A 27,928-nucleotide genomic window follows, 5' to 3' on the forward strand; every position below is an offset into this window, starting at 1 on the left:
GGGGGAGCCCTGGCTGCGAGCGGGGTGGCCGCCGCTACCCCTAGTCGGCGGGCCCGGACGCGGCGCGAGGGCCGGGCTCCCGGGGCGGGTGGCCATGGGTGGGAGCCGGAGGCGGCTGCGGGAGCCACGGAGCCCGCGGGCTGGGAGGGTTTCGGCCCGCGGCCCCTGACGGCCCCCAGCGGCCTGGCGCGCCCCCGCGCCTTCGCGGGGGGGGGGCGGTAGCCAAGCAACGCCCGGCGCGCCCGCCCATCCCCCGCTACCTTTTTTTTTTTTCCTGGCGGGGTGCGAGGGAGCATGCCCGCGCCGGGCCGCGGACAGCTAAGGGTTAACCGGAGGGGCGTGGAGCTGCCCCCACCCCGGGGGCGTGCCCCCCTCCCCCGCTAGGCGGCCCGCCCCCGAGCTAGGCTATGGCCCCCGGCCCCGGCCCGGGGCCCGAGGTCCCGCGATCGGGTCAGTGAAAGGCATTTTCCCGTGGCCGCCTCCTCCCCTCGGCGGCCGGCACCATGGGATGTAATATGTGCGTGGTCCAGAAGCCGGAGGAGCAGTACAAAGTGATGCTGCAGGTAGGGCTGCCCGGCCGCGGGGGCGAGGGGCGGGGGGGCGTCACCTGGGGGGGAGGGCCCGATGGAGGGGCCGGAGGGCCCGGAGTGGAGAAGGTTACGGAAGCATTTTCGTCCTCCGTCTCTGGGGCGGCGGGTGTTGGTGTCCGTGGGAACCAGGCACAGATGTGGGGGCGGATGGGAGTCCCTGCGTGGAGATCGGGGTATGGGACGCATCCCTGAGGTGCTCGATTGATTGCGAGGCGAGCGCTGGATCCCAATCGGTCCGGGTCGGGAAGTTGGGCTGAGCCCGGGTCCTCTGCGCGAGCACCCCGGAACCCGGAGCCGGGCAACGCGTTGCCGCCGGCGCCGGCGCGGGACGGGGGTTGCATAGCAACGGCCTGTGTTTCCCTGATCTCGCTGGCCCCGCTGGCCCCGGGGCTGGGGAAGGGAGGTGGGCACTCACGGAGCGCCGGGAGGCGGGGGCAAATCGCGGTCCCCTTGGGCCAGGGGTACCGGGGCCCCAGGACCCCGCCGACACCCAGCCGGCGCGATCAGGTACCTCCCCCAGCAACCCCTCTCCGCTCCGGCCCTGCCCAAGCCAACGGTGGGCTCCCAGGCCTTCGGGGCCTCGGGTGAGCGGCCGTCGCCGGGTTTGCTAGAAGGGCAGCCCGCGGCCGTCGGTTCCCGGCCCGCCCTGTGCCCCGCAGGGGCTTTGGGCGGTGGGTGGGGGTGTGGACCGGGCAGTGCTCGACGCCCAGAGAGATGAGAGACTCCAGGTCGCGCTCTCGGACCCGGAGCCGTGCTCCTTTTCCTGTGCGTGGCGTGACTTCGTGAGTGCGTGCTTGTGCCCCGTCTGTGTGTGCGCGGAGACTCCTGCCACCCCGTGTGTGTGTACTTTCTCTGTGAGCCCTGAGAACCGTCTAGAGACGTGTCCTGGATGGCTTGGTCTGAGACGTCCCCCGGGCTCTGTGGAGGGAGTTCAAGGTCAGAGGTGGGGGAGGATCTGGACCCAGGGGCAGACCGGGCGCACCCAGGTATACGTTTCTACTCTGGGTTTGTTGGTCCGGACCGGGCGCACGTGCAGGTCGAAGAGGTGCTGGCTGGGAGAAGGCGGTCTCCTTAGAAAAGTCGGGGAACCTGCAGGCATTGGCGGTGGCGCGGGGGAGACGGGGGAGGACGCGGGAGCGCTGAGTGTGTGGTGGGAGTGTAGGTCCTTGGGCCCACGGGGGTAGAAGCTGGCGGCGGGCCGGACGCGAAATCTTGCACCAGCCTGGTGGCGCTCCTCCCCGCCTGTCCCAGGCCGGTCTTTGTGGACGCGCAGGCCTTCTGCTTTCCTGGCTCGTGGCTCTCCGCCTTCTTTCTGCTTCAGCCCCCCCTACCCGCCCCGCCTCCCCCCTACACAGCCCCGTGGTTAGTTTCATCTGTCCTTCCAGGTGTTTGGAAATCTTGGCTTGGCTATTACCATTTCCCCTCCTGCGATCCAGTTCGAGAATGACCCAGGTTGGGATCACTAGAGGAGGCCGTCGGGTGGAATCCCAGGGGTCGCCCTCCCCCCACCCCACAACCCCAGCCCCGTGCTTGGTTTCATCTCTCCTTCCAGCTGTTTGGAAATTTTGGTCTGGTTATTTCTATTTCCTCCTCATGCAATCCGGTTGGGGGATGACCCAGGTTGGGGTCACTAGACCAGTCGGTCCTGTGGAATCCCAGTGGTCTGCACCAAGGCTGAGGGGAGGGAAGTTGGGGGTGGGTAGGTGGTTGGTCGATGAGGCCATGCCATCCCATCTTCACGGTTGCCTTTTCTTGCAATCATTCCATCAAACGGCAAGCAAATCCAAAGCTCTTGAGTTGGCTCTTGATGGTGGTAGCACTTCATTAAGGGCCAACCCCATGGGGATGTGTGGAAAGTGGAAGGCAACCTGCCCCACGCTGCAGGCCTGAGTTGAGCCAGCCAAGCTTGGGAGAGGATGCTGCTGTGATCTTCTGGATTCCCCAGGGCAGGAGTGGGCGTCCTCAGGTCTGGCTGGGTCAGCCTTCAGGGAGGCTCCCTGTTGGAGGAAGGCTTGAGGTGAACCTGGACAGGGAAATCCTGGGCCAGGGTTTTCTCCTGGAGGGAGACCCCCAAGCCCTAAGTGACCAGCTCCCCCAGGAGATGGGTCCTTTTCCTTTCCTAGTCTTTGCCAGCCCTCACCGACCAGGCCCTGGGGACGTTGATCCCTTTTAAAGCTCCCACAGAAGTTTGGACAGAATTGGAGACCGGTTGTGGTTTGATTTTTACCTTTTACATCTTTACATTGATCTTTTAATTTTTACTGCACTATAGTTGATTTATATTATTGTGTTTCTGCTGTAGAGCAAAGTGAATTACTTATACTTACGTCTACTCTTTTTTAGATTCTATTTCCATATAGATCATTACAGAGTACAGAGTGGAGTGCCCTGTGTTACACAGTATGGGTGCATTTTTTTTTTAGAAAAGAAACTGTCCTTTCAAAGGAAAATCAAAGAGAATTTGAATTGTAAAAAAATCTAGAGAGGAGGGAAAGCAATTAGCTATCCCAGATGAGCTATCAGGGAGCGTCTCCTGGCTTGAACCTCTTTTCAGAGGGAAGAAAGTTTTTGTCCAGAAGACCAGCTTCCAGGACCCCAGCTTACCCGCCACTTAAATTCTGGTGCTTCCCAGTTTCAGAGATGCTTCTCCATGGCTTGTCCATACGTTCCTGTGGCCCCAGCATCTTACCAAAATAAGGAACCCCACCAGGACACAGCGCAGCCCAGACACGCACAGACACTTACACCACTTGCCATGTGGCTTCCTTATGCCCTGAGGCTCTTTCCTAGGTCCCCAGAGGCCTCTGACTCCCAGGTTAAGAAGTCTCAAGTCTCTATTCTAGCCTTGATTTCAGACCCTTTTCTCCAAATGATTCACAGGTATTTTTTAAAAAAATGCACACATACAGAGCTATATTGATGTATAATCCACATACCCTTGCAACATGTACAGTTGAGTGGTTTTTAGTATATTCAGAATTGTGCAACCATCACCAATTCCAGACCATTTTCATCACTTTAAAAAGAAACATTAAACCCATTAGCAGTCATGACCCCATTCGTGCCAGTAGCTCCTAGGCTCTGGCAACCACTAGTCTACTTGTCTTTATGGACTTGCCTGTTCCAGACATTTCATTTCAATGGAACCAGTTTCATTTTAGGAACTGTATGATACCTGATCTTTTGTTATCCAGCTTTTTTATCATGTTTTTAAGGTTCTTCCACATTGTAGCATGTTCTCGGTTCGAAATTTCTTTTTATTACTCAATAATATTCCATTGTGTGGCTATATACCACATAATATTTATCATCACCCAGTGATGGACATCTGACTTACTGCCACCTTTTGGCTAGTGTGAACAGTCATCCTGTGCACATGAGTGTACAAATACCTGTTTGAGTCCCTGCTTGCAATTCTTTCGGGTAAATACCCAGAAATGCATTTGCTGGATCATATGGTAATTATGATTATTATTTTGAGAACTGCTGAACTCTTTTCCACAAAGCCTACATCATTTTACATTTTACATTCTCACCAGCAGTGTAAGAGGATCCTAATTTCTTCACAGCCTCTCCAACACACGTTTTAGATTAGAGCCAACCTATTATGCTAAATGCTTTTCAAATGCATTTCCTGATGAGTATCCTTCCTGTACTATTGAGTATTTGCTTATCTTTTCTGGAGAAATGTCTATCTTTATGCCTTCACCACAGCTTTTACTAGAGCTTTGTAAATAAATTTTGAAGTGTGGGTCTTCCAACTTTGTACTCTTCAAAATTGTTGTGTCTGTTCCGGGTCACCTGGATTTCCATATGAATTTTCGAATCAGTTTGTCACTTTCTGAAAAGCCAGCTGTGATTTTGTAGGAATTGGGTTGAATTCATATTGACTATTGCATTGAATAGATATTGAAATTGTATTGAGTATTACATTGAATTTGGGGGAGTATTACCCATGAACATGGGATGTCTTTTTATCCCACTTGTGAAATCTTAGTTCCCTGACTAGGGATTGAACCTGGGCCCTTGGCAGTGAAAGCACAGAGTCCAAACCACTGGACCACTGGGGAATTCCCCAGGTTTTCAATTACTTTTGCCAATGTTTTGTACTTTCATTAAATGTATTCCTGAATACTTTATTCTTTATGATGCTATTGTAAGAGTTGTTTTCTTAATTTCCTTTTCATTTTTCTTATTGCCACTGTATAGAAATACAATTCAGTTTTTTGTATTGATCATGTATCTTGCAACCTTATTAAACCCATTTATTAGCCGGAATAGTTGTTTTGAGTGGATTCCTCAGGATTTCCTATATATAAGTAGAGATAGCTTTCCTTCCTTTCCAATCTGTATGCCTTTCATTTCTTTTTTTGGTGGAGCCTTGCAGTTCCTGGATCAACTAGGGATCGAACCCCTACCCTGTGGAGTGGAAGCACCGAGTCTTAACCACTGGATGAGTCTTAACCACTGGACGGCCAAGGAAGTCCCGTCTCTTGCCTTTCTTTTTCTTGCCTACTTGCTCTGGCTAGCACCTCCAGTGTAATGTTGAATGGAAGTGGCCAGTGGGCATTCTTGCGTTGTTCCTGATCTAAGTGGGGAGGCTTCCAGTCTTTGTCCCATGAGTATGAAGTTAGCTGCGGGTTTGTCATAGATGTTCTTTACCAGGTGGAGGAAATTCCCTTCTATTCCTAGTTTGAGTGTTTTTATCATGGAGGGTTGTTAGAGTTTGTTGAATGGTTTTTCTGTAGCCACTGAGATGATCCTGTGGTTTTTGGCCCTGGGTTCTTCTGATGTGGTCTATCACAGGTATGTCAGAAGTGCAGCCTGTCAGAACCCCAGTTCCATTTCTGTTGTCTCAGTCTTGTCTTCCAATGATATTTAACCAGCTGTGGATGCTGGGGGCCTGGGGGCATAGGGAGAGCTTGGAAAATCTGGAAATGACCCTTAGTGGGGGGCTGGGTCGTGCAGGTTGTTAGGAAGAGGAAGAAGCCAGGTCACAAAGGGTAGAAAGGACGATAGTCTGGTCACCATACACTGAGACACCAAAGCGCCTTCAAGAGCCATTCCTGGTGTCCCTGCTTGCTGGGCCTGTGTCCTTCTCTCTGTCTGACACCATGACCCCTTGTCCTGGATCTGTCTGAGCCATTGATAGAAAATTCTAGAAAGGCAAACTATAGTGACAGAAAGCAGATGGTGGTAGTGCGGGGGGGCCCTGGTGGCCTGAAAGGGAAAGTGTTAAGTCACTCAGTTGTATCTGACTCTTTGACACGCCATGGACTGCAGCCCCGGCAAGGTCTTCTGTCCACAGAATCTTCCAGGTAAGAATACTGGGAGTGGGTTGCCATCTCCTTCTCCAGGGGATCTTCCTGACCCAGGAATTGAACCTGGGTCTCATACATTGCAGCCAGTAGGGAAGACCTGCTGCTGCTGCTGCTAAGTCACTTCAGTCGTGTCCGACTCTGTGCGACCCCATGGACTGCAGCCTACCAGGCTCCTCCATCCATGGGATTTTCCAGGCAAGAGTACTGGAGTGGGGTGCCATTGCCTTTTCCGAGGGAAGGCCTAGTGGTTAGGATTTGGAGCTTTGACTGTGGTGGCCCAGGTTCAGTCCCTGGTCAGGGGACTGAGATGCTGCAAGCTGGCCTCAAAAACAAACAAACAAACCAAAAGCAGGTGAGGGGCAGGCAGGTCAGTATTTGCAGGGATGGTGGAAGGGGTGGAAGGACCCTTTTGGGTATGATGGAGATGGTCACTCTGTTGGTTGTGGCGATGACTTTACAGATGTACACATACCCCTGATATCAAAACTTTTCAAACTGTATGCTCTAAATACGTGCAGCTCATCATATGGCAGTTATACTCTGGTAAGGCTTTAAAAAGAAGGCAAAAGGAGAAGCGGGCGGCAGAGGATGAGATGGCTGGATGGCATCACTGACTCAATTTAACATGAGTTTGAGCCAACTCCAGGAGATAGTAGAGGACAGACAAGCCTGGCGGGCTGCAGTCCATAGGGTCGAAAGTCAGACACGACTTAGCAACTGGACAACAACACATACGCTTACCAAAAGCACTTCTCTTACCAAAAGCACTTCTCTTACCAAAAGCACTTGGGAGCGCTTAGCTCAGCAGGGGCCCCTGGTAGGGCCAAGTAAGTCTTTCTTACCTTCTCCTTCAGGGCCCCTTCCAGGGAATACAATGTGTGGAGGTACTGGATGGCTCCCTGACTTGGTTCCTCAGCTTCTACATGTGCCACATGGGAATACAGAGGGCCTGCCTCCTGGCATCACTGCCATTGAGAAATCAGCAGGGCATTTGGTCCCCTGGAATCTCATCTGGGTGGGCAAAGGGTTGTGGACATCTGATCAGGCACTAAGGAGTGGAAAGTGGATGGAGAAGGCCTTCCTCATGGACCTGTCACAATGTCCAGTGACAGAAGAATGTCTGATAGTATTGTGAGAGTTTTCCTAACAGGAAAGAAGGGGGAGGGACTTACCTGGCCCTCCCGGCAGTTAAGACTCCGCCTTCCAAGGCAGTGTGTTCGGGACCAGAGTCCCTGGTCCCGGAACTAAGATCCCACAGGGTGGGGTACAAAACCAGACGGGCCTTGAGTTGTGAAGTAGAACGTATGAGATGAATCAGGCACTGGACAGATACTGAGATGGAGGTACAGAGTCCTTCTGCACATGAGCCATGCCAAAAGAAGAAAGACCCAGAAGCTGGGGTTCAGAGCTGGAAATAAAGGGAATCTTTTCATTTTGCATTGATCACTGAGGAAGGCTTCATTTGAATGAAAAGAATATTTCAGTCTTTATGAAGAATATTATTTGGATTACTGCAAGACATGGCCTTTGCCTTTGGGCCAACCAGGTTAGCCCAGAGGTACGTAGGTGGGAGGAGGTTTTCCTTTGTCATCCACGGGTGCCTGGGAAGCTGTGAGCACACAACCAAGGATGACCTTAGGAAGTGCTTTGCTTTGCTTGTCCATCGTGGCTTCAGTGGGGCATCCCTCACTCCCAGCCTCTCTCCAGGCAGGGCTTGAGAGGTGCCTGAGAGGCCTGCTCATCCCTGGAAAAGCAGGAGGTTCAGGGCTGCTGGGTCAGATTTCAGCTTGCCCCTGGCTGGGCACCACCCACCCTTTGGGGAGGGCTTGGGTGGAGGAGAGACCCTGTGAAGCCCTTGCCTGTGGTCTGAATCCCTTTCAGGTGCCTGCAAGTTCCGGTTCCTCAAAGGGGCGCTCTGGGCCAGCACGACTACCCTGAGGCCCTTGTTAAAATGCAGAATCTGCTTCAGCAGGTCCAGGGTGGAGCCTGGTATTACTCACATGCTCCCAGGGGATGGATATCCGTGCTGCTGGTCTTAGCCTACACTCTGAGCAGTGAGGACCTCGAGCGGGACTTTGGATCAATCCGTGAACCCACAAATTCCATCAGTATCACCTAGCAAGTGAGTTTATTACAAATAAAAGGGAGGAGGCCTCAGCTCATATCTATCAAATCAATTTCCAGGGATGATTGTCCATGTGGGGCCCCCAAGGGACATAATCTGCTCTTCCAGGCTACATGCAGCTAACTGAGCCTCTTCACATCACCCACATCCTTACCAATAACCCACAGGTAGCTCACATGGGAACCCAGATACACACACCATCCCAATACTAAAGGATCCGTTGAGATGAAGGCTTCCTGCATGCTTCATTCTCTCCGATCCTGCCCCTGGGTAGAAAGGGTGGGTAGAGTTTTAGGGGTGGATGGTATAGCTTGTCCAGGCAGCCTCAACTGGGTCAGTCACATGTTGGCATGTAGTGCTGTTTCCCTGCTAGAATTCTAACAAATGAAGGCATTTTGCAGCCACCAGTGCAATTCATCCAGTTGAACTGATCCAGCTGGGGAGCATCCTTGGGTGGTCAAACCATGAGATGAAAGTTGTTGAGGAAAAGAGTCCCTGGGTCTCAAGATATCACCCAGATGACTTGTGCTTTAGGAAGGGAGAAGGCAGCTTTACCAGGGAGAGACTGAGTGATCAAACTGAGGTTCCCTCACACTGCATGGGGAGGGACACAGCCTGCCCTGGGTGGCCGCTCTCCTCAGAAGGCCTAAGCTGAATCAAACCAACAAGAAAGGAGGCGAATCCAGACCCTGGGACTTGCTGTGAGGCCAGTGCCCTGGACTCTTCCAAGAGGTCAGTGTCATGAAAGTTATTTTTCAGTGCATGGGTTGTTGTAGATTACAGGAGACTGGAGACCTAAGAGACTTCCCAGGTGCCCCTAGTGGTAAAAGAACCTACCTGCCAGGGCAGGAGACATAAGAGACATGGGTTTGATCACTGGGTCAGGACGATCCCTTGAAGAAAGGCATGGCAACCCGCTCCAGTATTCTTGTTTGGAAAATCCCATGGACAGAGGAGCTTGACGGGTTCATGGGGTGGCAAAGAGTCAGACACAATTGAGCAGTGGAAGAGGAAGTGACAAATAGATTCAAGGGATTAGATCTGATAGACAGAGTGTCTGAAGAACTATGGACGGAGGTTTGTAATGTACAGGAGGCAATGATCAAAACCATCCCCAAGAAAAAGAAATGCAAAAAGGCAAAATGGTTGTCTGAGGAGGCCTTACAAATAGCTGAGAAAAGAAGAGAAGCAAATGGCAAAGGAGAAAAGGAAAGATATATCCACCTGAATGCAGAGTTCCAAAGAATAGCAAGGAGAGCTAAGAAAGCCTTCCTTGGTGGTCAATGCAAAGAAATAGAGGAAAACAATAGAATGGGAAAGACTAGAAATCTCTATGAAAATTAGAGATACCAAGAAAAAATTTCATGCAAAGATGGGCACAATAAAAGACAGACATGGTATGGACCTAACAGAAAGTGGAAAGTGAAAGTTGCTCAGTGTGTCTGACTCTTTGTGACCCCGTGGCTATATGGAATTTCATGGCTCCATGGAATTCTTCAGGCCAGAATACTGGAGTGGGTAGCCTTTCCCTTCTCTAAGGGATCGTCCCAACCCAGGGATTGAACCCAGGTCTCCTGCATTGCAGGCAGATTCTTTACCAGTTGAGCCACAAGGAAAGCCCAAGAATACTGGAGTGGGTAGCCTATCTCTTCTCCAGCAGATCTTCCTGACCCTGGCATCGAACCAGTCTCCTGCCTTGCAGGCGGATTCTTTACCAACTGAGCTATGAGGGAAGGACCTAATAGAAGCAGAAGATATTAAGAAGAGGTGGCAAGAATACATAGAAGAACTATACAAAAAAGATCTTAATGACCCAGATAACCACAATGGTGTGATCACTCACTTACGGACTTCCCTGGTGGCTCAGAGGGTAAAGCGTCTGTCTACAATGTGGGAGACCTGGGTTCAAGCCCTGGGTTGGGAAGATCCCCTGGAGAAGGAAATGGCAATCCACTCCAGTACTATTGCCTGGAAAATCCCACGGACAGAGGAGCCTGGCATGCTGCAGTCTATGGGGTCGCAAAGAGTTGGACATGACTGAGCAACTTCACTTCACTCACTTAGAGCCAGACATCCTGGAGTGAGAGGTCAAGTGGGCCTTAAGAAGCATTATTAAGAACAACGCTAATGGAGGTGGTGGAATTCTAGCTGGAATTTTAGGAATTCAAATCCTAAAAGATGATGCTGTGAAAGTGTTGCACTCAACATGCCAGCAAATTTGGAACACTCAGCAGTGGCCACAGAACTAGTCCATTGTTCATTCCAATCCTAAAGAAAAGCAATGTCAGAGAATGTTCAAACTACTGCACAATTGCACTTGTCTCACACATTAGCAAAATAATGTTCAAAATTCTCCAAGCCAGGCCTCAACAGTATTTGAACCATGAACTTCCAGATGTTTAGCTGGATTTAGAAAAGGCAGAGGAACCAGAGAACAAATTGCCAACATCCGTTGGATCATAGAAAAGCCAAGAGAGGTCCAGAAAAGCACCTATTTCTGCTTCATTGACTACTCTAAAGCCTTGGACTGTGTGGATCACAACAAACTGTGGAAAATTCTTCAAGAGATGGGAATACCAGACCACCTTACCTGCCTCCTGAGAAATCTGTATGCAGGTGAAGAAGGAACAGTTAGAACCGGACATGGAACAACGCACTGGTTCCAAATTGGGAAAGGAGTATGACAAGGCTGTATATTGTCACCCTGCTTATTTAACATGCAGAGTTCATCATGAGAAATGCTGGGCTGGATGAAGCACAAGCTGGAATCAAGATTGCCGGGAGAAATATCAATAACCTCAGATATGCAGATGACACCACCCTATGGCAGAAAGCAAAGAGCTAAAGAGCCTCTTGATGAAAGTGAAAGGTGAGTGAAAAAGCAGGCTTAAAACTCAACATTCAAAAAACGAAAATCATCGTATCAATCCCGTCACTTCATGGCAAATAGATGGGGAAACAATGGAAAACAGTGAGAGACGATTTTGAACTGTGGTGTTGGAGAAGACTCTTGAGAGTCCCTTGGACTGCAAGGAGATCAAACCAGTCCATCCTAAAGGAAATCAGTCCTGAATATTTATTGGAAGGACTGATGCTATAAAGAAGGCTGAGGACACTGAAGAATTGGTGCTTTTGAACTGTGGTGCTGGAAAAGACTCGAGTTCGCTGGACAGCAAGGAGATCAAACCAGTAAAGGAAATCAACCCTGAATATTCATTGGAAGGACTGATGCTGAAGCTGAAACTCCAATAGTTTGGCCACCTGATGTGAGGACCTGACTCATTGGAAAAGACCCTGATGCTGGGGAAGATTGCAGGCAGGGGGAGAGGGATGACAGAGGATGAGATGGTTGGATGGCATCACTGACTTGATGGATATGAGTTTGAGCGTTGGTGATGGACAGGGAGGTATTGCAGTCCATGGGATCTCAAAGTGTCAGACACAGTGAACTGAACTGAACTGAACTGAGTGACCAACGCTTTCACTTTCAGAGAACTAAGAACCAGGTGTGTGATCCTTGATTGGGTCCTGGATCTGGGGGAAAAAAAAGGTTATAAGAGCATTAACAGTATAATTGGAGCGATGATTGCGTCAGTGTTCAATCCCTGAGCACATTAGGGTGTCGATTTCCCAGGAGGGGAAGCTTGGTGCAGCTTTTTGCTTGGGAATGTGTGTGTTGAGACAGGAGGGAGCAGGTGCATTGGATCTGAGTAAGCGGCATGCAGACGTCCCTGGGCAGATGCCATGGACAGATGTGCTGATGGCCCTGTGAGTTGACAATTTTCCAGCTCCAGAGATGGGAAGGCATGAATGAGGACTTCTTTCTGGGCCCCTGAAAAGAGCCTGCACTGCTCTGGGCATCTCCTTTCTGGGTCCCGCGGAGCCAGACACCCAGCTGCATCCACGGTGTTCCTGGACACTGGCGACAGCAGAGCTGAGCTAGCCGGTGGGACTGGGCGCCAGGGCAGAGGCTAACTTTGGTTTCTGTTCTGCCTGGCCTCGGTTTCCCTAATCTGCAGATTGGGGTTGGGAGAGGCAATCCAGCCGTGGGCGCCCGTCGAATTATGGCGTTAACCCCCTCCTCCTCTCCTGACCCTGGCTGAAAGGGGCGTTCCCCAGACCTTCCAGGGGCCTGCGGGGCCTGTGGGACCCCCAGTCATCCGGGCCAGGGTTCTTTTCTCTGACTACCCTCTTCGCCCGGCTCAGAGATTCTCAAATCAGAGCATCTGGGACGGATGCTGAGGGCCTTCCACCTGAAGCCCCCAGCCCCCTAGAGCCGGGCCGGAGATCCACCAAGGTTGGGGGCGGGGGCGGGGGACCGGAGGGGTAGGGGCAGTCGATCGGGCCACGAAGCGCGGGAGAGACCCGGCCTGAGCGCGGGGGACCGGGCCGGCTGGGCGGCCCAGCCTCGCTCGCGTCGCCGCAGCGGCGCGCTCTTTGTCTGCGGCTCGGTGCCCGGGGGGCGGGGCGAGCGCGCCCGGGCCCCGCCCTCTGCCGCCTCGGCCCCGCCCCCTCCCGGGCCGCCGCCGCCTCGCCGCGGGCGGAGGGTGGGGCAGTGACTCCGGCTTAGCTGATCAGGCCCCTCCTTGATCCCGACTGCGTCGCCGAGCTATCTGCGTTGCTGTTCCCTGACCCCTTGCTCCTGTGTCCTCTCGTTGCCCTCATATCCCCACCATGTCCCACCGGAAACCGATGTCCCTTCTGCTGCTCCACCGCCATTTGCCTCCCTCTTGCCCCCTGCCCCCCACCACGTGTTTCCCTCGATTCCCCCCTCCCCCATATACTCCCTACCTTTTCCAGGTCTGTCCCTCACTGTTTTTTGGCATTGAAAAAATTTTCGTCTTCTGAACCTACCTTTCCCAACAAGCATTCAAATGCTCTCATGCATCTGTCCTGGTAGAAACCAAACCTAGGGCTCTCCCACACCCTCAAGCCCCTTCCACCCCATTCTCTGCAAAAGCTTCCAAAGGCTGAGTCTATACAGGCCGGCTGGGTGCCCCCCTCCCCGACTGCCCTCTTTTAACCAACCTAGAGGGTCCTTCTGCATCCTGATCCCATCCAACCTCCCCTCCTTGGTACACTGTCTTGCCCAGCTTCCCTTCTTCACTTTCCTTCTCTCTGGGTGACTAAGCTCTGTATCTTTATCTGCAACTGCTCAATGTCAAGGTGCCTTTGGGTCCTCCATGGGCCTCTTATCTCTGCCTACACTCAATCCCTGGCTTATATACCTCCATCTCAGCATTTATACACTTCCCTGGTAGCTCAGATGGTAAAGTGTCTGCCTACAATGCAGGAGACCTGGGTTCGATCACTGAGTCAGGAAGATCTCCTGGAGAAAGAAATGGCCATCCACTCCAGTACTCTTGCCTGGAAAATCCCATGGACAGAGGAACCTGGTAGGCTATAGTCCATGGGGTCGCAAAGAATCGGACATGACTGAGTGACTTTACTTCAGCATTTTAAGTCAACAGTCAATCCCTACTTGAATTCAACAACAATGGTCATATGACACTTGGTTTGGTGGCTTGGTTGGAGATGCATGTAGGTGGAGTAGGGGATATCTGCAAGTCTCAGGAACTTCAAAGCAGAGATCAAGATTTGCATTGGGGCTTCCCTGGGGGCTCAGTGGTGAAGAATCTGCCTGCCAGTGCAGGAGTCGTGGTTCAAGCCCTGGTCTGGGAAGATCCCACATGCTGTGCAGCAACTGAGCCCATGTGCCAAGAGAAGCCACCTCAATGAGAAGCCTGTGCACGGCAATTCGAGAGTAGCACTGGCTTGCTGCAACTGGAGAAAAGCTCTCACAACAACAAAGACCCAGCACAGCCAAAAATTAACAAATTAAAAAACTTATTTTTTAAAAAATGATCTGCATTGAGTAAAACCAGTTCCCCAAGTCCTACCTCTCCCCGCATCTCTGTGAGGGTGCCTGTGGTCTCTGTGGGTTCAGGGAGCAGTTTTAATTTTTTATTGTGGGCGACGATGTATGTCATAAAGTTTCCCATTAGTGACATTTGAGTACTTTCAATGTGGTGTCATTGTCACCACCACCTAGTTCCAGAACATGGTGGTCACTCCCAAAGGGAACTTCCTACCATTATGCAGGCTCTCCCCATTCTCTCTTTGCACTCCTTGACTTTCTGTCCCGATGGGTTTGCCTATTCTGGAATCATACAGCATGTGGCCTTCTGTGCCTGCCTTCTCTCACTTGGCTGGGCTGCCAGGCTGTATTCATCCATGTTGTATTATTAGCATGTATCAGGACTTAGCTCCTTTATATGGTGGAATGATCTGCCGGGTGGATGTTCCCCCATTATGCTTATCCATCTGCTGGTGGACATGGAGGAGGCTTCCAAATTCTGCCTATTTAGAAAAATGCTGCTGGGAATTTCCCTAGCATTGCAGTGGTTAGGACTCAGTGCTTTCACTGCTGGGGCCCAGGTTCAATCCCTAGTCATGGAACTAAGATCCCCACAAGCTGCGCCACGAGGCCAAAAAACAAAAAAATAGTGCTGATATGAGCATTTGTGTACAAGCTTTTGTTAGGGTGCCTGTTTTCCATTCTTGTGGTTACGCTGGATTATATGGCAGCTCTAGAGAGTTTTCCACATCCACTGTTCTCCATTGACATTCCTGCAGCTTCACGCCCTCCCTTACCGCCCTCCTTCTAATCCCTCTGATTCCCAGAGAAGCCCTGTGGAGACAGCACAGCAGGACCTTGTGCCTGGAATCCTTGTCCTCACCCCCTGGGGCCCCACTCAGTGCGGGAGCAGTGGGCAGTGACCCAGGCACCCAGACTCTCTCCCCTGGTTCAGCCTCTGATGCCTGAACCGGGGGGTGAGGGGGGACCTCCCCTTCCTTGCTAATTTCCCTAACACCCTGGATTGTTAGAAGGGTATTCCCCTGCCCACCATGACTGTCTACCACTTAGCCTTTGGAGCTTGGGTTGGGCCAGTCCCTGCGCCAGCTTTATGCCAACTGCGTCTCCTCTCCCCTATTCCTCCCACCCTCACCCCTTTCCCAGCTGCCACAGGCACCTGCCCTCCGGTTGTCAGAGGGGTCCCACCCCAGGGCCTGGCTTACTTTGAGGGGCTGGGGTAGGCAGGGCCCCCCTCTGAAGGCAGACTTGGGGGCCTGCTGTCTTCTCCCCCCTCTCTGACTGGTGCCTCGTGGGTCTGCGCCCTGGGGCACAGACATGGGGCTGGGGGAGCGCGGGGCCCATTCCTTGGCCGCCCACGGAAAACCCCTTCTGCAAATGCAGCCCTAGAGCCGGTGGTGGGGTGCACATGGGGGAAATAAATGGAGGGTGGGAGGGAGCCTGCTCAGTCCTGCCCTAGGCCTGAGACTAATTGACAGCCCCATGACAAGGCCCTTCTCTAGCCTTCCAGAACCAGCTTCCTGGTGTTCCCTGGGGTGGGCACTGCGATCCACTCAGGGAATCCAAGGTCCTGGGAGCTGCCCCTTCTGTTTTAGGGACACCTGGGCAAGAGCGTGCCTCCCCTGCGCTTCCCCAGCTCAGATCTGGATGTGAAGTCTGATGTGACTTCATCACCACTGCTCCCAAGGGGCCTGAGCAGAAAGGCTGCACCCCTCCCCCTGCCCCGGGCCAGGGCTGCCCAGGGGCCTGGGGCCTCAGGAAAAAACTCAGAGCAGGGCACAGGCTAGATTGTTCTTGTCTGTTTTCTCTAGGTAGCTAAGTAATGTTTACGGGAGAAAATGCTATAAAGAACAAAGGATGAAAGTCAGCTAGAAATACTAGCTTCCGGAGATAACCAGCCACTGCTGGGAGAGTCGCTCAGTTGTGTCCCACTCTTTGTGACCCCATGGACTATACAGTCCATGGAATTCTCCAGGTCAGAATACTGGAGTGGGTAGCCTTTCCCTTCTCCCGGGGATCTTCCTAACCCAGGGATCCAACCCAGGTCTCCCACCTTGCAGGCAGATTCTTTACCAGCTGAGCCACCAGGGAAGCCCAAGAACACTGGAGCGGGTAGCCTTTCCCTTCTCCAGGGGATCTTCCCGACCCAGGGATCAAACCCAGGTCTCCCGCAGTGCAGGCAGATTCTTTACCGACTGAGCTATGAGGAAAGCCCCAGCGCTGACATTCTTCCATTTTCATGAATTTCCTTCCAGTCTTTAAAGAAAGGATTGTGTAATAATACTGACGCAGGTACCAATGAATATATATATCAGGCACGCCCATTCCAAATAGTTTTCACAGCCCCGTTCACTCTCCAAGCTGCATACTTGTGGCACTATGATGCGCCTGTGGACTCATACCTCCCTTCCCACCTGTACCCCATCAGCTCTCGAAACTGGGCTCACACTGAGCTCTCCCAGCAGGTGCTTGATAGTTTATTATGAGACTTGTCCAGCAATGCTATCTTTTTGAAGTCCATAAACAGTTTTTCAAAAAACAATTTAGCCATGGTATATAAAGTTGGGAAGAAAGCAAATTCTCAGATCTTCATTTCCCTGGAACAATGTTTCTATATATTACTTTGCAGTCTTTTACCTTAAACATACATTTTACATGATAGTCATCAGAATTCATGTGTCATTTTGTATCTTTTTTGAGAAACGCTTGTTAGAAAACTCTGGTAGGGCAGCTGTACATTTCCATGAGGCAGATACTTGTACTAAAGACTACTGTAAAGTTTTTGGCATTAGAAATAATGCTGGTACCTCCATACATTAAATATAGAATGACCATATGGCCCCAAATATTTGAAAGCAGGGTCTTGAACCCTTGGAGACAAATGTTCACCGTAGTGTGATTCACAACTGCCAAAATGTAGAAACAAACCAACGTGTGTTGAGGGATGACCGATTTATTCACTCAGTGCAGTTTTCTGGAACAGGCTGCAGTATTACCCATAAAAGAAATGAAGTACTGATGTCTGCTGTTATATGGGTGGACCTAGAAAACATTTTGTGGAAAACTGCCAGACATACTGGACCACCTGTTCTAGAATTCCACTTAGGAAATGTCTAGAGGCAGTTGCAAGAAAGAAAGATTGGTGAGTGCCAGGGCGGGGTGAATTTGGAGAGAATGGGTAGGGGGTCTCCTTTTAGGGGCTGAAAATGTCCTGGAATTAAATAGATGTGATGGTTACATGACCGTTCAGAGGCATGAAATGCCACTGAGTTGTACACCTGAAATGGTTAAAATGGTAAATTTGACGTTTGCTGTATTTTCGCACAATATAAAAAATAATGAATGCTGCTCTGTTCTGAATATCCTTATCATTCATGTAATATAAATTCTGATCATTTTAGGATCTATTATTTATAAGAAATATACTGGATAAAAGGATATGATGAACATTAGCAAGGTTCTTTGTAGTTATCAAGATTCCTCCAGCAAGTTAACCATCTTGTGTTCGGGGGTGAAACAGCTCAGGCCCACACAGAGCGCCCCCGACTGGGGATTGCTTCTGGGTCTAAGCAGGAGCCGGGTGCCCCAGCTCTGCCTGGGAGACAGACATGGGTACAGCGCTGAGGGCCACTTGGAGCACTTCTCCTCAGCCAGGGTTGTGCCATCGGTCCTTGGGCCCGCTGACACGCACCCTGAGCCTTTGACATCCCACGCTGGGAGGCAAGGCCCACGGGTAGCCTCCAGAACCTGATGGAAGGCGAGTCACCCTGAAACCGTCTGCTTGGCATTCTCCCTGAGAGGGGGTGGTTGCCAGGCCTGGCGTGACTCTTGGGCTTGGAAGGGACACAACGGGGCATTTCGCCTTAAGTGAATGTAGGTGTCCGCGAAGCAAGAAAGAAGGGCGTTGGAGGGAGAGAAGGCACCACAGAGGCCCAGCAAATGAAAAAGCTTGGCTGGAGTGCCAAGACCATCTCCACCCCGTCCACAGCTGCCACCCCGGAATCCCCTCCAATTCAGCCAAAGCCCCGCCTTCTCCCCCCATCCCAGGGGTACCCACCATCCACACACCCCCAGCCCCTACTATATATACTCTGTTCCCTGCCCCTCACCAGCTGGAGATACCAACCGTGGTGGGCATGTCTGGGTGAATGGATAGTCGTGCCACGTTCTGCTCTGAGTGCTTTTTGGCTGGTCCTGGAAAACGGGCACTAAGAGACATCCACCTGACAGATGAGGAAACGGGGGAGGCTAAAGGATTCACCCAGGACACAACACCTGGGCCAGAAACCTCTGCGCCCCAAGTCTCACCCCTTCCACATCCTAATAGGTGACGGCAGCTGTCCATCCACGTGGATGTGTTCTGGATTGTTTCTCGAGTATTGCGTGTGTACTGCCATCCAACCTTGAGGTGGGCCTTGTGGGTCTTAGTGTTCTTCCCATCCCTGACCCATCCCTCCCCTCCCCTGTCCAGGGGGATTCAGGTTTGTCACCCAGAGGTACATTTTCTCCTATCTGTGATGTTCATAAGCATGTGTATTGCCACAAACCACATGTACAAATATACCACAATTTTTGGATCCATTCTACCAATGGCAGATCTGCACTCTTTCTGGTATTTACATCCCAGTGTCCTGAAGGGGCATCTCCTCAACCCTCCTCAAAAGGGTTCAGGGTCCCTTTTCCTAGAATCCCTGCTTCCCTATTGAGTTCTGGATTTTTCCAGTGTCCTGTTTAGTTCAGTTCAGTTCAGTCCAGTCGCTCAGTCCTGTCTGACTCTCTGTGATCCCATGGACTGTAGCACGCCAGGCCTTCCTGTCCATCACCAGCTCCTGGAGTTTACCCAAACTCATGTCCATCAAGTCAGTGATACCAATCTAACCATCTCATCCTCTGTCATCCCCTTCTCCCGCCTTCAATCTTCCCCAGCATCAGGGTCTTTTCCAATGAGTCAGCTCTTTGCATCAAGTGGTCAAAGTTTTGGAGTTTCAGCTTCAACATCAGTCCTTCCAATGAATATTCAGGACTGATTTCCTTTAGGATTGACTGCTTGGATCTTGCAGTCCAAGGGACTGTCAAGAGTCTTTTCCAACACCACAGTTCAAAAGCATCCATTCTTTGGCACTCAGCTTTCTTTATAGTCCGACTCTCACATCCATACACGACTCCTGGAAAAACCATATCCTTGACTAGACGGACCTTTGTTGGCATTGTTCTGTAGGAGTTCTTTATTCTGGATAATCTGGTGTCCGTTCTGTGCCTGTCCTAACTGTATTTATGATGTCTTTTGTTATCCAGAAGTCTTATAGTTTAACACAGTCAGAGTGATACCTTTTTCCATTCTTGTTCGCCCATGTTTTATTTTCAGGCGATTCCCTTGCTGTCTGGTGGTTAGGCCTGGGTACTTTCGCTGCCATGGCTCACATTCAGTCCCTGGTCTGATCCCTGGTCAGGGAACTAATATTCCACAAGTCGTGAGCCCTGGCCAAAAGAGAAAGAAAAAATTGCTTCTCTATGTCAGCACCATAAAACCACTTTTCTCACTCATCCAAGCTAGTTTTAAAGCTCAGTCCATTTAGGACTTGGGTCCATTTTGAATTGGCTTGGTCTGGGTTTGGAGCAGTGGCAGCCGGCCAAGGAGGTGGGGCGTGCCTCTGGCGGGTGTAGACTGTGATCTTACCTTGTGGGGGACTCTGATGGGCTGGCTTCGGTTCACACCTGTCCAGACAGGAGCAGGGACATTTGAATGGTGGCTTGGCCCGTGCACACACCTTTCTCTTTTTCATGGCTGAAGGATGAGGGAGCATGAGAAGTGCAGAATACTCCTTTGATCCTTGCCCTGAATGTCGCCATCTTGTCCGTAGCCCTCACCCTCCTCGGGAGGGGCTCACATCTTACTTGTCCTGCCCTGTTCCTGCCCTTTATTAGCTCTGGGGGCTCAACAGGATGGCTGAGGAGGAGAGGAGGTTGAAGGCGCCCCAGGCACTCGTGGCAGGAGCGGCCCCGGAATTCTAAGCCTCTGCACCCAGAGCTCTGCTTCTGCCCAGTACCACATGGGTCAAGGATCGGATGGCTGCAGGGTTGTCACAGGGGTGGCCTGGATCTGCGCGTATGTGCCCATCCCTCTCTTGACATCCCAGCCCACCCAGGTCTCTCCTCCCACTGCCTGGACCCGTTTTCCGTAGCAAAGCTGTGGCTGGGTACCGTTTCCAGGGAGAAGTACATCCTTGTTTCTCAGCATCACCTGAGCATCCCACTGCACACCATGAAAATGTGAAATACGCCTCCTTCCGAAAATCCTCAGCGCAACAGCTCCACACGTCCCCTTCTGGACTTAAGGGCAATGGGGCATCAGTTAATGTTCTGAAAAACCCTGGTTGGGAGTGTTTGTCGATTTCCGTGGTGTGAATATTCCCACCATGACCACCACCCCGGCATCACTGATCTCTGGGTTGGGAAGAGACGCACAGCCACCCACCATCCTGTGGTGTGTCCTTCCAGACACACTAGACTGAAGGAACCCTAAGGGGCTAGATAACTGGAAAATATAGTAGTTAGAAAGCCATGAGTTTGGAGGATTCATGGCCTTTGTTTTTAAGATCATTCATTTAGTTGTACGCTTGTACCATTGAGAGGTCGATACTGGATGTGCATTAATGGATGCCTCAAACATTCCCTGACCCTTTTGGCTCTGCTAAGGGCTTCAAGGCCAGTCTGCCCATTCCCTTGGCCCCCAGCCTTAGCCAGACCGGCCTTCACACACCCCCTCACATACACAACAGCTGGTCCTTTTCTCCCATGCACCTCCCTTCCCTCCTCCGTTTATAACTGCAACCTCCCTGGCTCTCTTGATCCTCTAGGGCTGTGCTGATCACATTCTACAACTAATATCTGTTTCCTTGATACTCTTTGATCCAATAATTCCTCTTCTGGAAATGTTCTCTATCACCGCCTAGATTATACAAAGACATACATAGATAATAGGTACAAAATGTACAAATAAAAGGTGTCTCTGCAACCTTCTTTCTGATTGAGAACCATTAGTTATAGACCAAACCAACACAGAGTGGATGGTCCATGCATAGGCTGCCTGTAGTCACAAAGTGGGAAATGACCAAGGAGGAGATATGCCAACAATCACAGCTTTTACATCCCTGAGATGGTGGGTGATTTCTGTTTTCTTCTTTAGGATTAAGTCTTTTTCAAATGTTCTACAGTAAAGTTATTTACTCGATAATTAGACAAACCTGATTAAAAAATCTTTCCCGACTATGGAAAGATTGGGGAGAGAGGGAAAAATTTCCTGAAATTGCTGTCTACAAAGGACATACCCAGGTAGCTACAAGATGACTATCTGGGTTCCATGACTCAGAGGAGCCACCGGCTGTCCAGGGGTCCTTAGGACTCTGTACTTTCCTGGAACGACACTCAGGGGCTGGGCTGTTCTTGACAGCCCTGAAACCATGATTTTGCAACTATACTGGCCATCTTGGTGAAAACCCTCATTCCTGGAGATGCCCAACTTGGGGGAACACTGTCACAATTGAAGACTGGGAAAACCGTGGTCTTATCAGGGCAACTTCCTCAGCCCCTCTCTTGGGCTCGGGTGTGTGGCATCCTTTTCTCTGTGGCAAGCCTTGGCTGCCTTGAGGATGGAGATCCAGTCCTTCAAGCCTCTTTGTTCTTCATGGCCCTGGCATCTGAACCCGTTTGTGGACTGACTTCTGTTGCAGAAGGCAGTCAAGGTCTCCCTCCCAACTCGGATGCTCGAAGGAGCAGGAGGGTGGCCCAGTAGGACTCTAGGCGAGGCTCCCCAGCCCTCGAGGTGTGGCCCTGCCATCCCCAGATGGCTCAGTGCGGTGGTGGAGGGGGCCGGGGTCAGCAGGGCCCCGGCGTGTCCTCACCGGGGCATGTCTCTGCCACAGGTGAACGGGAAGGAGCTCTCCAAGCTGTCTCAGGAGCAGACCCTGGAGGCCCTGCGTGCCTCCAAGGAGCCCCTGGTGATCCAGGTGCTGAGACGCAGTCCCCGCCTCCGGGGGGATGGCTCCTGCCACGACTTGCAGCTGGTGGACAGTGGCACTCAGACGGACATCACCTTCGAGCATATTATGGCACTGGGCAAGCTGCGCCCACCCACCCCGCCCATGGTCATCCTGGAACCGTTCGTCCCATCTGAGCTGTGAGTCGCCCTCAGGAGGGCCCCAGGCCCTGCCTCCAGAGAGGGCACGCCACCCCGGGTGGCCATCCCAGGCTACCCAGAGCTGCTATGTTGTTGTAGCTCTGGGCATGGCGGGGAAACCCCGACTGGGTGCCCTCTATGGCAGAAAGCAGGCTCCTTGGCCTGCAGAACTGACTGTTACACCCCAGGGCTCAGGAATCTCTGGGCTTCTAGCCTCTGGCTGGAGGCCAGCTGGTTTTGGGCCCGGGGGGTCTGACACGCAGGCTCCCCATTGTATCTACCCCCAGGGCCATGGGAGGATCATCCTGGGACCTTGTTGCCAGAAGGTTGGGGTCCTCAGCTATTCCTCCTCCATTCTCTCTTCTCTGCCAGCATCACCCCTCGAATCTTCTTGCATCTTTGTCTGTTCCATTCCTCTTCCTGCTTTCAGCTTTCTCCATCCCTTCGACTTTATTCTTTGGCCCGCTTGGAAGAAGGGCCTCTCCTCCGGGCCTGATGGCTCATGACCATGTGAGCGCTGACTCGTCTCACTAGAGTCTTCCGGGCAGCAGGGAGGTGGTCCTGTGGTCCCCTCCTCTGCAGAGAGGCAGACCCAGGGATGGCAGTGGCCAGGCTTAGCCTCGGGGCCAGGAGGGCTGCCTCTGGATGGAGGCTGGGTCCTGCTCCGCTGCCCAGCCATCCTCCAGGGTCTGGATAACTCTTGGGGGCACTGCATGAGTGGGTCCAGTGCCAGCTGAGAGGGGTGCCTGCTGACTGGCATGGTGAGAGGCATCGAGCTGGGGGTCAGGACAGGATGGTCCAGGGCAGGGTGAGGAGAGCTTAGGCACACCTGGGTCCTCGGTTCAGATGACCTCGCAATCCTGTTCAAGACATATTCCTGGTCTCTGCCTGGGTGTGTGTAGCACAGGAGGAGGGGTATGGAAGAGGTAGCTGGGCTGCCATCTGATGCCCCGCTTCTCCTGGGCAGCCCCCCCATCAGTCATGAGTATTATGACCCAGCGGAGTTCATGGAGGGCGGCCCGCAAGAGGCAGACCGGATGGATGAGCTGGAGTACGAGGTGAGACGGGCGGCCAGCCCTGGGATAGCTGTTGGCCGCCCAGCTCGGGCCTGGCTCGCGCTGCCCCCAGGTGGCCAGACCTCACAGTCCTGTCCTGTGCGTGGCTTTTTACTCGGGCCCAAGGGCCAAGTTGGGCTGAGTTGGGGAGGGCACGTGTGAGATCCCTTGCTTGGTCTGTGTTGCTGAGTCTGTGTCTCGTGCCTGTGTCTATCCCATGAGTCCCATGTGTCCTCTGTGTGTGTGTGTCCTGGGTGTTTCCTGGGGTAGGGGAGACCACGGGACCTGCGTGCCGTTTGGGATGGTAAGAGAGAGCCTTGGGAGCCCGACTAATGTGACACAGTCCTGGGGTCAGGGCTGAGCTGAGGCTGCCCCCTCCCACCCCCCGACCCCCCCGTGGCTTCTCATTGTCTGTTTCTTCATCCCCCACTGCAGGAGGTAGAGCTGTATAAAAGTAGCCACCGGGACAAGCTGGGCCTGATGGTCTGCTACCGCACAGATGAGGAGGAGGACCTGGGCATCTACGTGGGAGAGGTATGAAGCTGGGAGGGGCAGGAGTCTTCTTGAGGGCTCCACACAGCCTCCCTGTGCAGCAGCCTCGCTGTGCAGCAGCACCCAGGAGGGCCCAGGGCCCCCTGGGGCTCTAAGGCTGCCCAGGAGGAGCCCCCTTAGCACCACAGGGAGGCTGCCGGTCAGTGAGGCCAGGGCAGCCCATGGCTTCCGTGTGTGTGTGCAGCCAGCTGGTCCTCCCCACAGGCCCCAGGCTTGTAGTGAAAGAGCCCTTCCCAGCAATCACAGGGATCCTTCTCCTCACCTGTCTGCTGTGCTCAGAAAGTCAGCCCCCTGTTCGCTTGTGGGGTTGCCCCGAGGCAAGACTGCCCCTTCCTACCAAATGGGCACCTTAGTGGAGGGGGCCAAGGCCCCATTGATACTCGTGCCTTGCAGGTGAATCCCAACAGCATTGCAGCCAAAGATGGCCGGATCCGTGAGGGAGACCGTATCATCCAGGTGAGGTTGGGGGACAGGCTCTCCCACTAAGAGCCTAGACTGAGGCCGGGCAACCCCCCACCCCCGTGCCTGAAACCAGGCTAGGACTCACCTCCCTGCTGTACAACCATGCCCCTGGCTCCTGTGTGCCCATGGGACCTGTTGGCATGGCAGGCCCCTTGTTAGCCTGTCCCTCTGTGCCCCCGACGTGAGCAGGTCTCCCACTCCACGTGTGTCTCTGAGCACACGTGCTCTTGGGTGGGCCAGGCGGTCTCTGTCCATGGCATCTTCCACTTGCCTCTATCTTGCCAGACTCCAAGAGCCCGTCCTGGCCTAGGGCACTTGCTTTGCAGCTCTGGGGGAGGGGGACCCCTGTAGCTCAACTGGGGCCTGCCCCTGAGCCAGCCCCAGGATCTCCGCTGATGGTCCCTGGCCTGCTGCAGATAAACGGCGTGGATGTCCAGAATCGGGAGGAAGCGGTGGCCATCCTAAGTCAGGAGGAGAACACCAACATCTCTCTGCTGGTGGCCCGGCCCGAGAGCCAGGTGGGTGTGTGCTCACTCAGGTGTCCTGGGCCCCTGACCCTGGGTTAGGGTTCAGGCTTTCTAGCACTGATGAGGGGCGGGGGGGTGTGATTCCAGGGCCCATTGCCCTCTCTGGCCTCTGATGAAAGGGGGGGGCTCTGGGGTGGTCCTTGAGGCCATGGGGACAGCACAGGCCTGTCTCTGCAGCTGGCAAAGCGCTGGAAGGACAGCGACCGGGACGACTTCCTGGATGACTTTGGCTCTGAGAATGAGGACGACCTGCGGGCGAGGAAGCTGAAATCCCCCCCGGCCCAGCAGGTGAGGAAGGGGGGCCGGGTGGGGAAGCGGGTGCCGGAGGGCAGAAGGAGGAGGGGCTTGGGGGGGGCTGTAAGAGATGGAGCAGACCCTGAAGAAGCCCTTGTAATCCCCACCCCCTGGTGACATCCCCCCCAACCCCACCCTCCCACCCGATGGGGCCCTCACTGAGTGGGACTCCTCTTGCCGCCCCAGCTTGGACACGAAGAGGAAAAAGGGGCCCCCGAGGTGGGCCCAGGCCTGCACAACAGCCAGGAGCTGGACAGTGGGGTGGGCCGGACAGATGAGAGCACCCGCAATGAGGAGAGCTCCGAGCACGACCTGCTGGGGGACGAGCCCCTGAGCACTGCCAACACACCTGGGCCCTTGCGCAAATTTGGCCTGCAAGGGGATGCCCTACAGAGCCGTGACTTCCACTTTAGCATGGACTCCCTGCTGGCCGAGGGCGCAGGGCTGGGCGGCGGTGACGTGCCAGGCCTCACGGACGAGGAATACGAGCGCTACCGTGAGCTGTTGGAGATCAAATGTCACCTGGAGAATGGCAACCCACTGGGTCTGCCTTTCCCCCGGGCTGCGGCCAGCCACGGTGCCCTGGATGTCAACCGCAATGAGAGTGCCGGCCATGAGCTGGCAGTGCTGGAGGAGGAGCTGCGGCACCTGGAGTTCAAGTGCCGCAACATCTTGCGGGCGCAAAAGATGCAGCAGCTGCGGGAGCGCTGCATGAAGGCCTGGCTGCTGGAGGAGGAGAGCCTGTACGACCTGGCGGCTGGCGAGCCCAAGAAGCACGAGCTGTCTGACATCTCCGAGCTGCCGGAGAAGTCAGACAAGGACAGCACCAGCGCCTACAACACGGGCGAGAGCTGCCGCAGCACCCCACTACTGGCCGAGCCCCTGCCTGAGAGCCCCCTGCGGCGGGCAGCCGCAGTGGTGGGCAACTCCAACCTCAACCGGACCCCCTCGGGAGCCCTTGGCGTCACCCAGCCCAAGGCTGCTGCCCCCCCTCCCCCGGGGAGCCCCGCCAAGTTCCGATCCCTCTCCCGGGATCCCGACGTGGGCCGGAGACAGCACTCGGCTGAAGAGCGGGTCCGCCACGGCCCCAAGACAGGGGTGGCCCTGGAGCGTGTGGGCCCTGAAGGCAGCCCCTACCTGTCGCGGCGCCACCGCAGCCCGGGCCAGGAGGGCGAGCACTACCACAGCTGCCTGCAGCTGGCTGCCCCACGCGGCCTTGAAGATCTGGGCCCCGGCCCCTTGAGTGTGGCCGCCGGCCCCCGGGTGGGTGGGGGGGCCGCGGCTGTGGCCCCCGAAGCGCCCCGCATGGAGTGGAAGGTCAAGGTGCGCAGTGATGGGACCCGCTACGTGGCCAAGCGACCGGTGCGCGACCGCCTCCTGAAAGCCCGGGCCCTGAAGATCCGCGAGGAGCGCAGTGGCATGACGACCGATGATGATGCAGTGAGCGAGATGAAGATGGGCCGCTACTGGAGCAAGGAAGAGCGGAAGCAGCACCTGATCCGGGCCCGGGAGCAGCGGAAGCGGCGCGAGTTCATGATGCAGAGCCGGCTGGAGTGCCTGCGGGAGCAGCAGAACGGAGACAGCAAGGCTGAGCTCAACATCATCGCCCTGAGCCACCGCAAGACCATGAAGAAACGAAACAAGAAGATCCTGGACAACTGGATCACCATCCAGGAGATGCTGGCCCATGGCACGCGTTCGGCTGACGGCAAGCGGGTCTACAACCCTCTGCTCTCGGTCACCACCGTGTGAGCACCCTCTGTGCTCCCGGGCGCGGTCTAGCAACCTGGCCAGATCCCTGTCTCCCGCCCTTGCTTAGCATCTAGCCTGTGTCTGTGTGAGCGTGGGACTTTGCTACCCAGACAGAAGCCCCCGCAGAGAAGGGATGCCTCTCCTCATCAGCAACTTCCTTCTCCCCAAGGAGAGTGACCACATCCACAGTTGGCCTGGGGACAGACCTGTATCTGCCTCCCTTCAGCCGTAAGGGGTGTGTGTGTGTGTGTGTGTGTGTGTGTGTGAGACATGAACCCAGGCACATGTATGCACACACACATGTACTTCCCTATAGAGTGGCTACTTGGGGACAGGGAAGTCTGCTGAAAAGGAGAGGCAAAGAAGACTGTCCTAAGCACAAGAGAATGTCCATTATTTGTAGACAGAGGCAACCCTGATTTTTTGTGGCTCTTTCCCTTTTCTGTGCTTGCTAATTGTTTTGGTTTGTTTCTTTTGTTTTGTGGACCTGCTCTGGAGCCTGGCAGCTCCTTCAGGCAGCCTGACCAAGGTGGAATCCCCAAGTGATGGCTGGGAAGGAGGGGGTGGGGGGAAGAAGGGACGGGAGGGGGGCGGTTTTGGGGTGGGAGGGAAGGTGGGGAGATGAAGGCAAGAAGGGGAAGCAGCTTTGCAGGGGGCCTCCTGTCCGAGGTGTGGGGACAGGGAGTGTAGGTGTGGCTTGCCAGGCTCACCCTCCTTCCCTGGTGGCCGTGGGGACGGAAGGGGCAGTCTCCATCCAAGACATCTGCGAGCCCAGGCTGTGTCAGACGCCCCTGGAGCTTGCCTTCTCTCCTGAGTGGCAGGAGGGGTCCAAAAAGAAGCCAAGTCCCCTGAGTTGCAGCAGAAGACCCTGGTGACGAGACCCATATGGAGCTAGGGAGCACCCAGGCACTGAGCAACAGGCAGGTGCTGCCAGCTGGGCGGACTGGGGAGCAGATGCCCTTGCACCTCACTTTGCCAATGTGGACGGGGCCCCCCTCAGGGACCTGTGTATCAGTAAGAGCTGGCCTCAGGACCCTTCTGCAGTTAAGAGGGCCTCAGATGGGAGGCAGACAGGCTACCCATCCCTACCCCCTGCTGACGTCATAAGAATAAAGCAAGCTGCCTTTTGAGGGTGACTCCTGGTCTCCTGGTATTCATTCTCCAGCAATGGGGGCTGGTTTGGGGCTTGGTGGGTCACG

The 27,928-nt window shown here is 53.9% G+C and overlaps 1 protein-coding gene across 3 annotated transcripts; it reads left to right on the forward strand.

Moving 5' to 3' along the window:
- Window positions 1-27,865, forward strand: PDZD4 (PDZ domain containing 4). 3 transcript variants are annotated; one of them, XM_027963172.3, is made up of 8 exons: window positions 1-563; window positions 21,834-22,087; window positions 23,055-23,145; window positions 23,578-23,676; window positions 24,088-24,150; window positions 24,573-24,674; window positions 24,861-24,971; window positions 25,164-27,865. In XM_027963172.3, exons 1-8 carry the CDS (start codon window positions 504-506, stop codon window positions 26,727-26,729), a joined length of 2,346 nt encoding a protein of 781 aa, XP_027818973.1. In that variant the 5' UTR covers window positions 1-503; the 3' UTR covers window positions 26,730-27,865. The 3 variants fall into 3 exon arrangements, with proteins under 3 accessions (XP_027818973.1, XP_042097713.1, XP_042097714.1); XM_042241780.2 differs by lacking the exon at window positions 1-563 and adding an exon at window positions 953-1,097; XM_042241779.2 differs by lacking the exons at window positions 21,834-22,087; window positions 23,055-23,145.
- Window positions 27,866-27,928: the final 63 nt, after the last annotated feature.

This window comes from Ovis aries, chromosome X, assembly GCF_016772045.2.
Source record: "Ovis aries strain OAR_USU_Benz2616 breed Rambouillet chromosome X, ARS-UI_Ramb_v3.0, whole genome shotgun sequence".
Classification (NCBI taxonomy): Eukaryota; Metazoa; Chordata; class Mammalia; order Artiodactyla; family Bovidae; genus Ovis; species Ovis aries.

What these genes read in the sequence shown, in the direction of transcription:
- PDZD4 (XM_027963172.3), top strand. Translation starts at nt 504, where the DNA reads ATGGGATGTAATATGTGCGTGGTCCAGAAGCCGGAGGAGCAGTACAAA. An exon ending in CCGTTCGTCCCATCTGAGCT is followed by an intron (nt 22,088 to 23,054) that starts GTGAGTCGCCCT and finishes TCTCCTGGGCAG; the next exon opens with CCCCCCCATCAGTCATGAGT. An exon ending in TGGATGAGCTGGAGTACGAG is followed by an intron (nt 23,146 to 23,577) that starts GTGAGACGGGCG and finishes CCCCCACTGCAG; the next exon opens with GAGGTAGAGCTGTATAAAAG.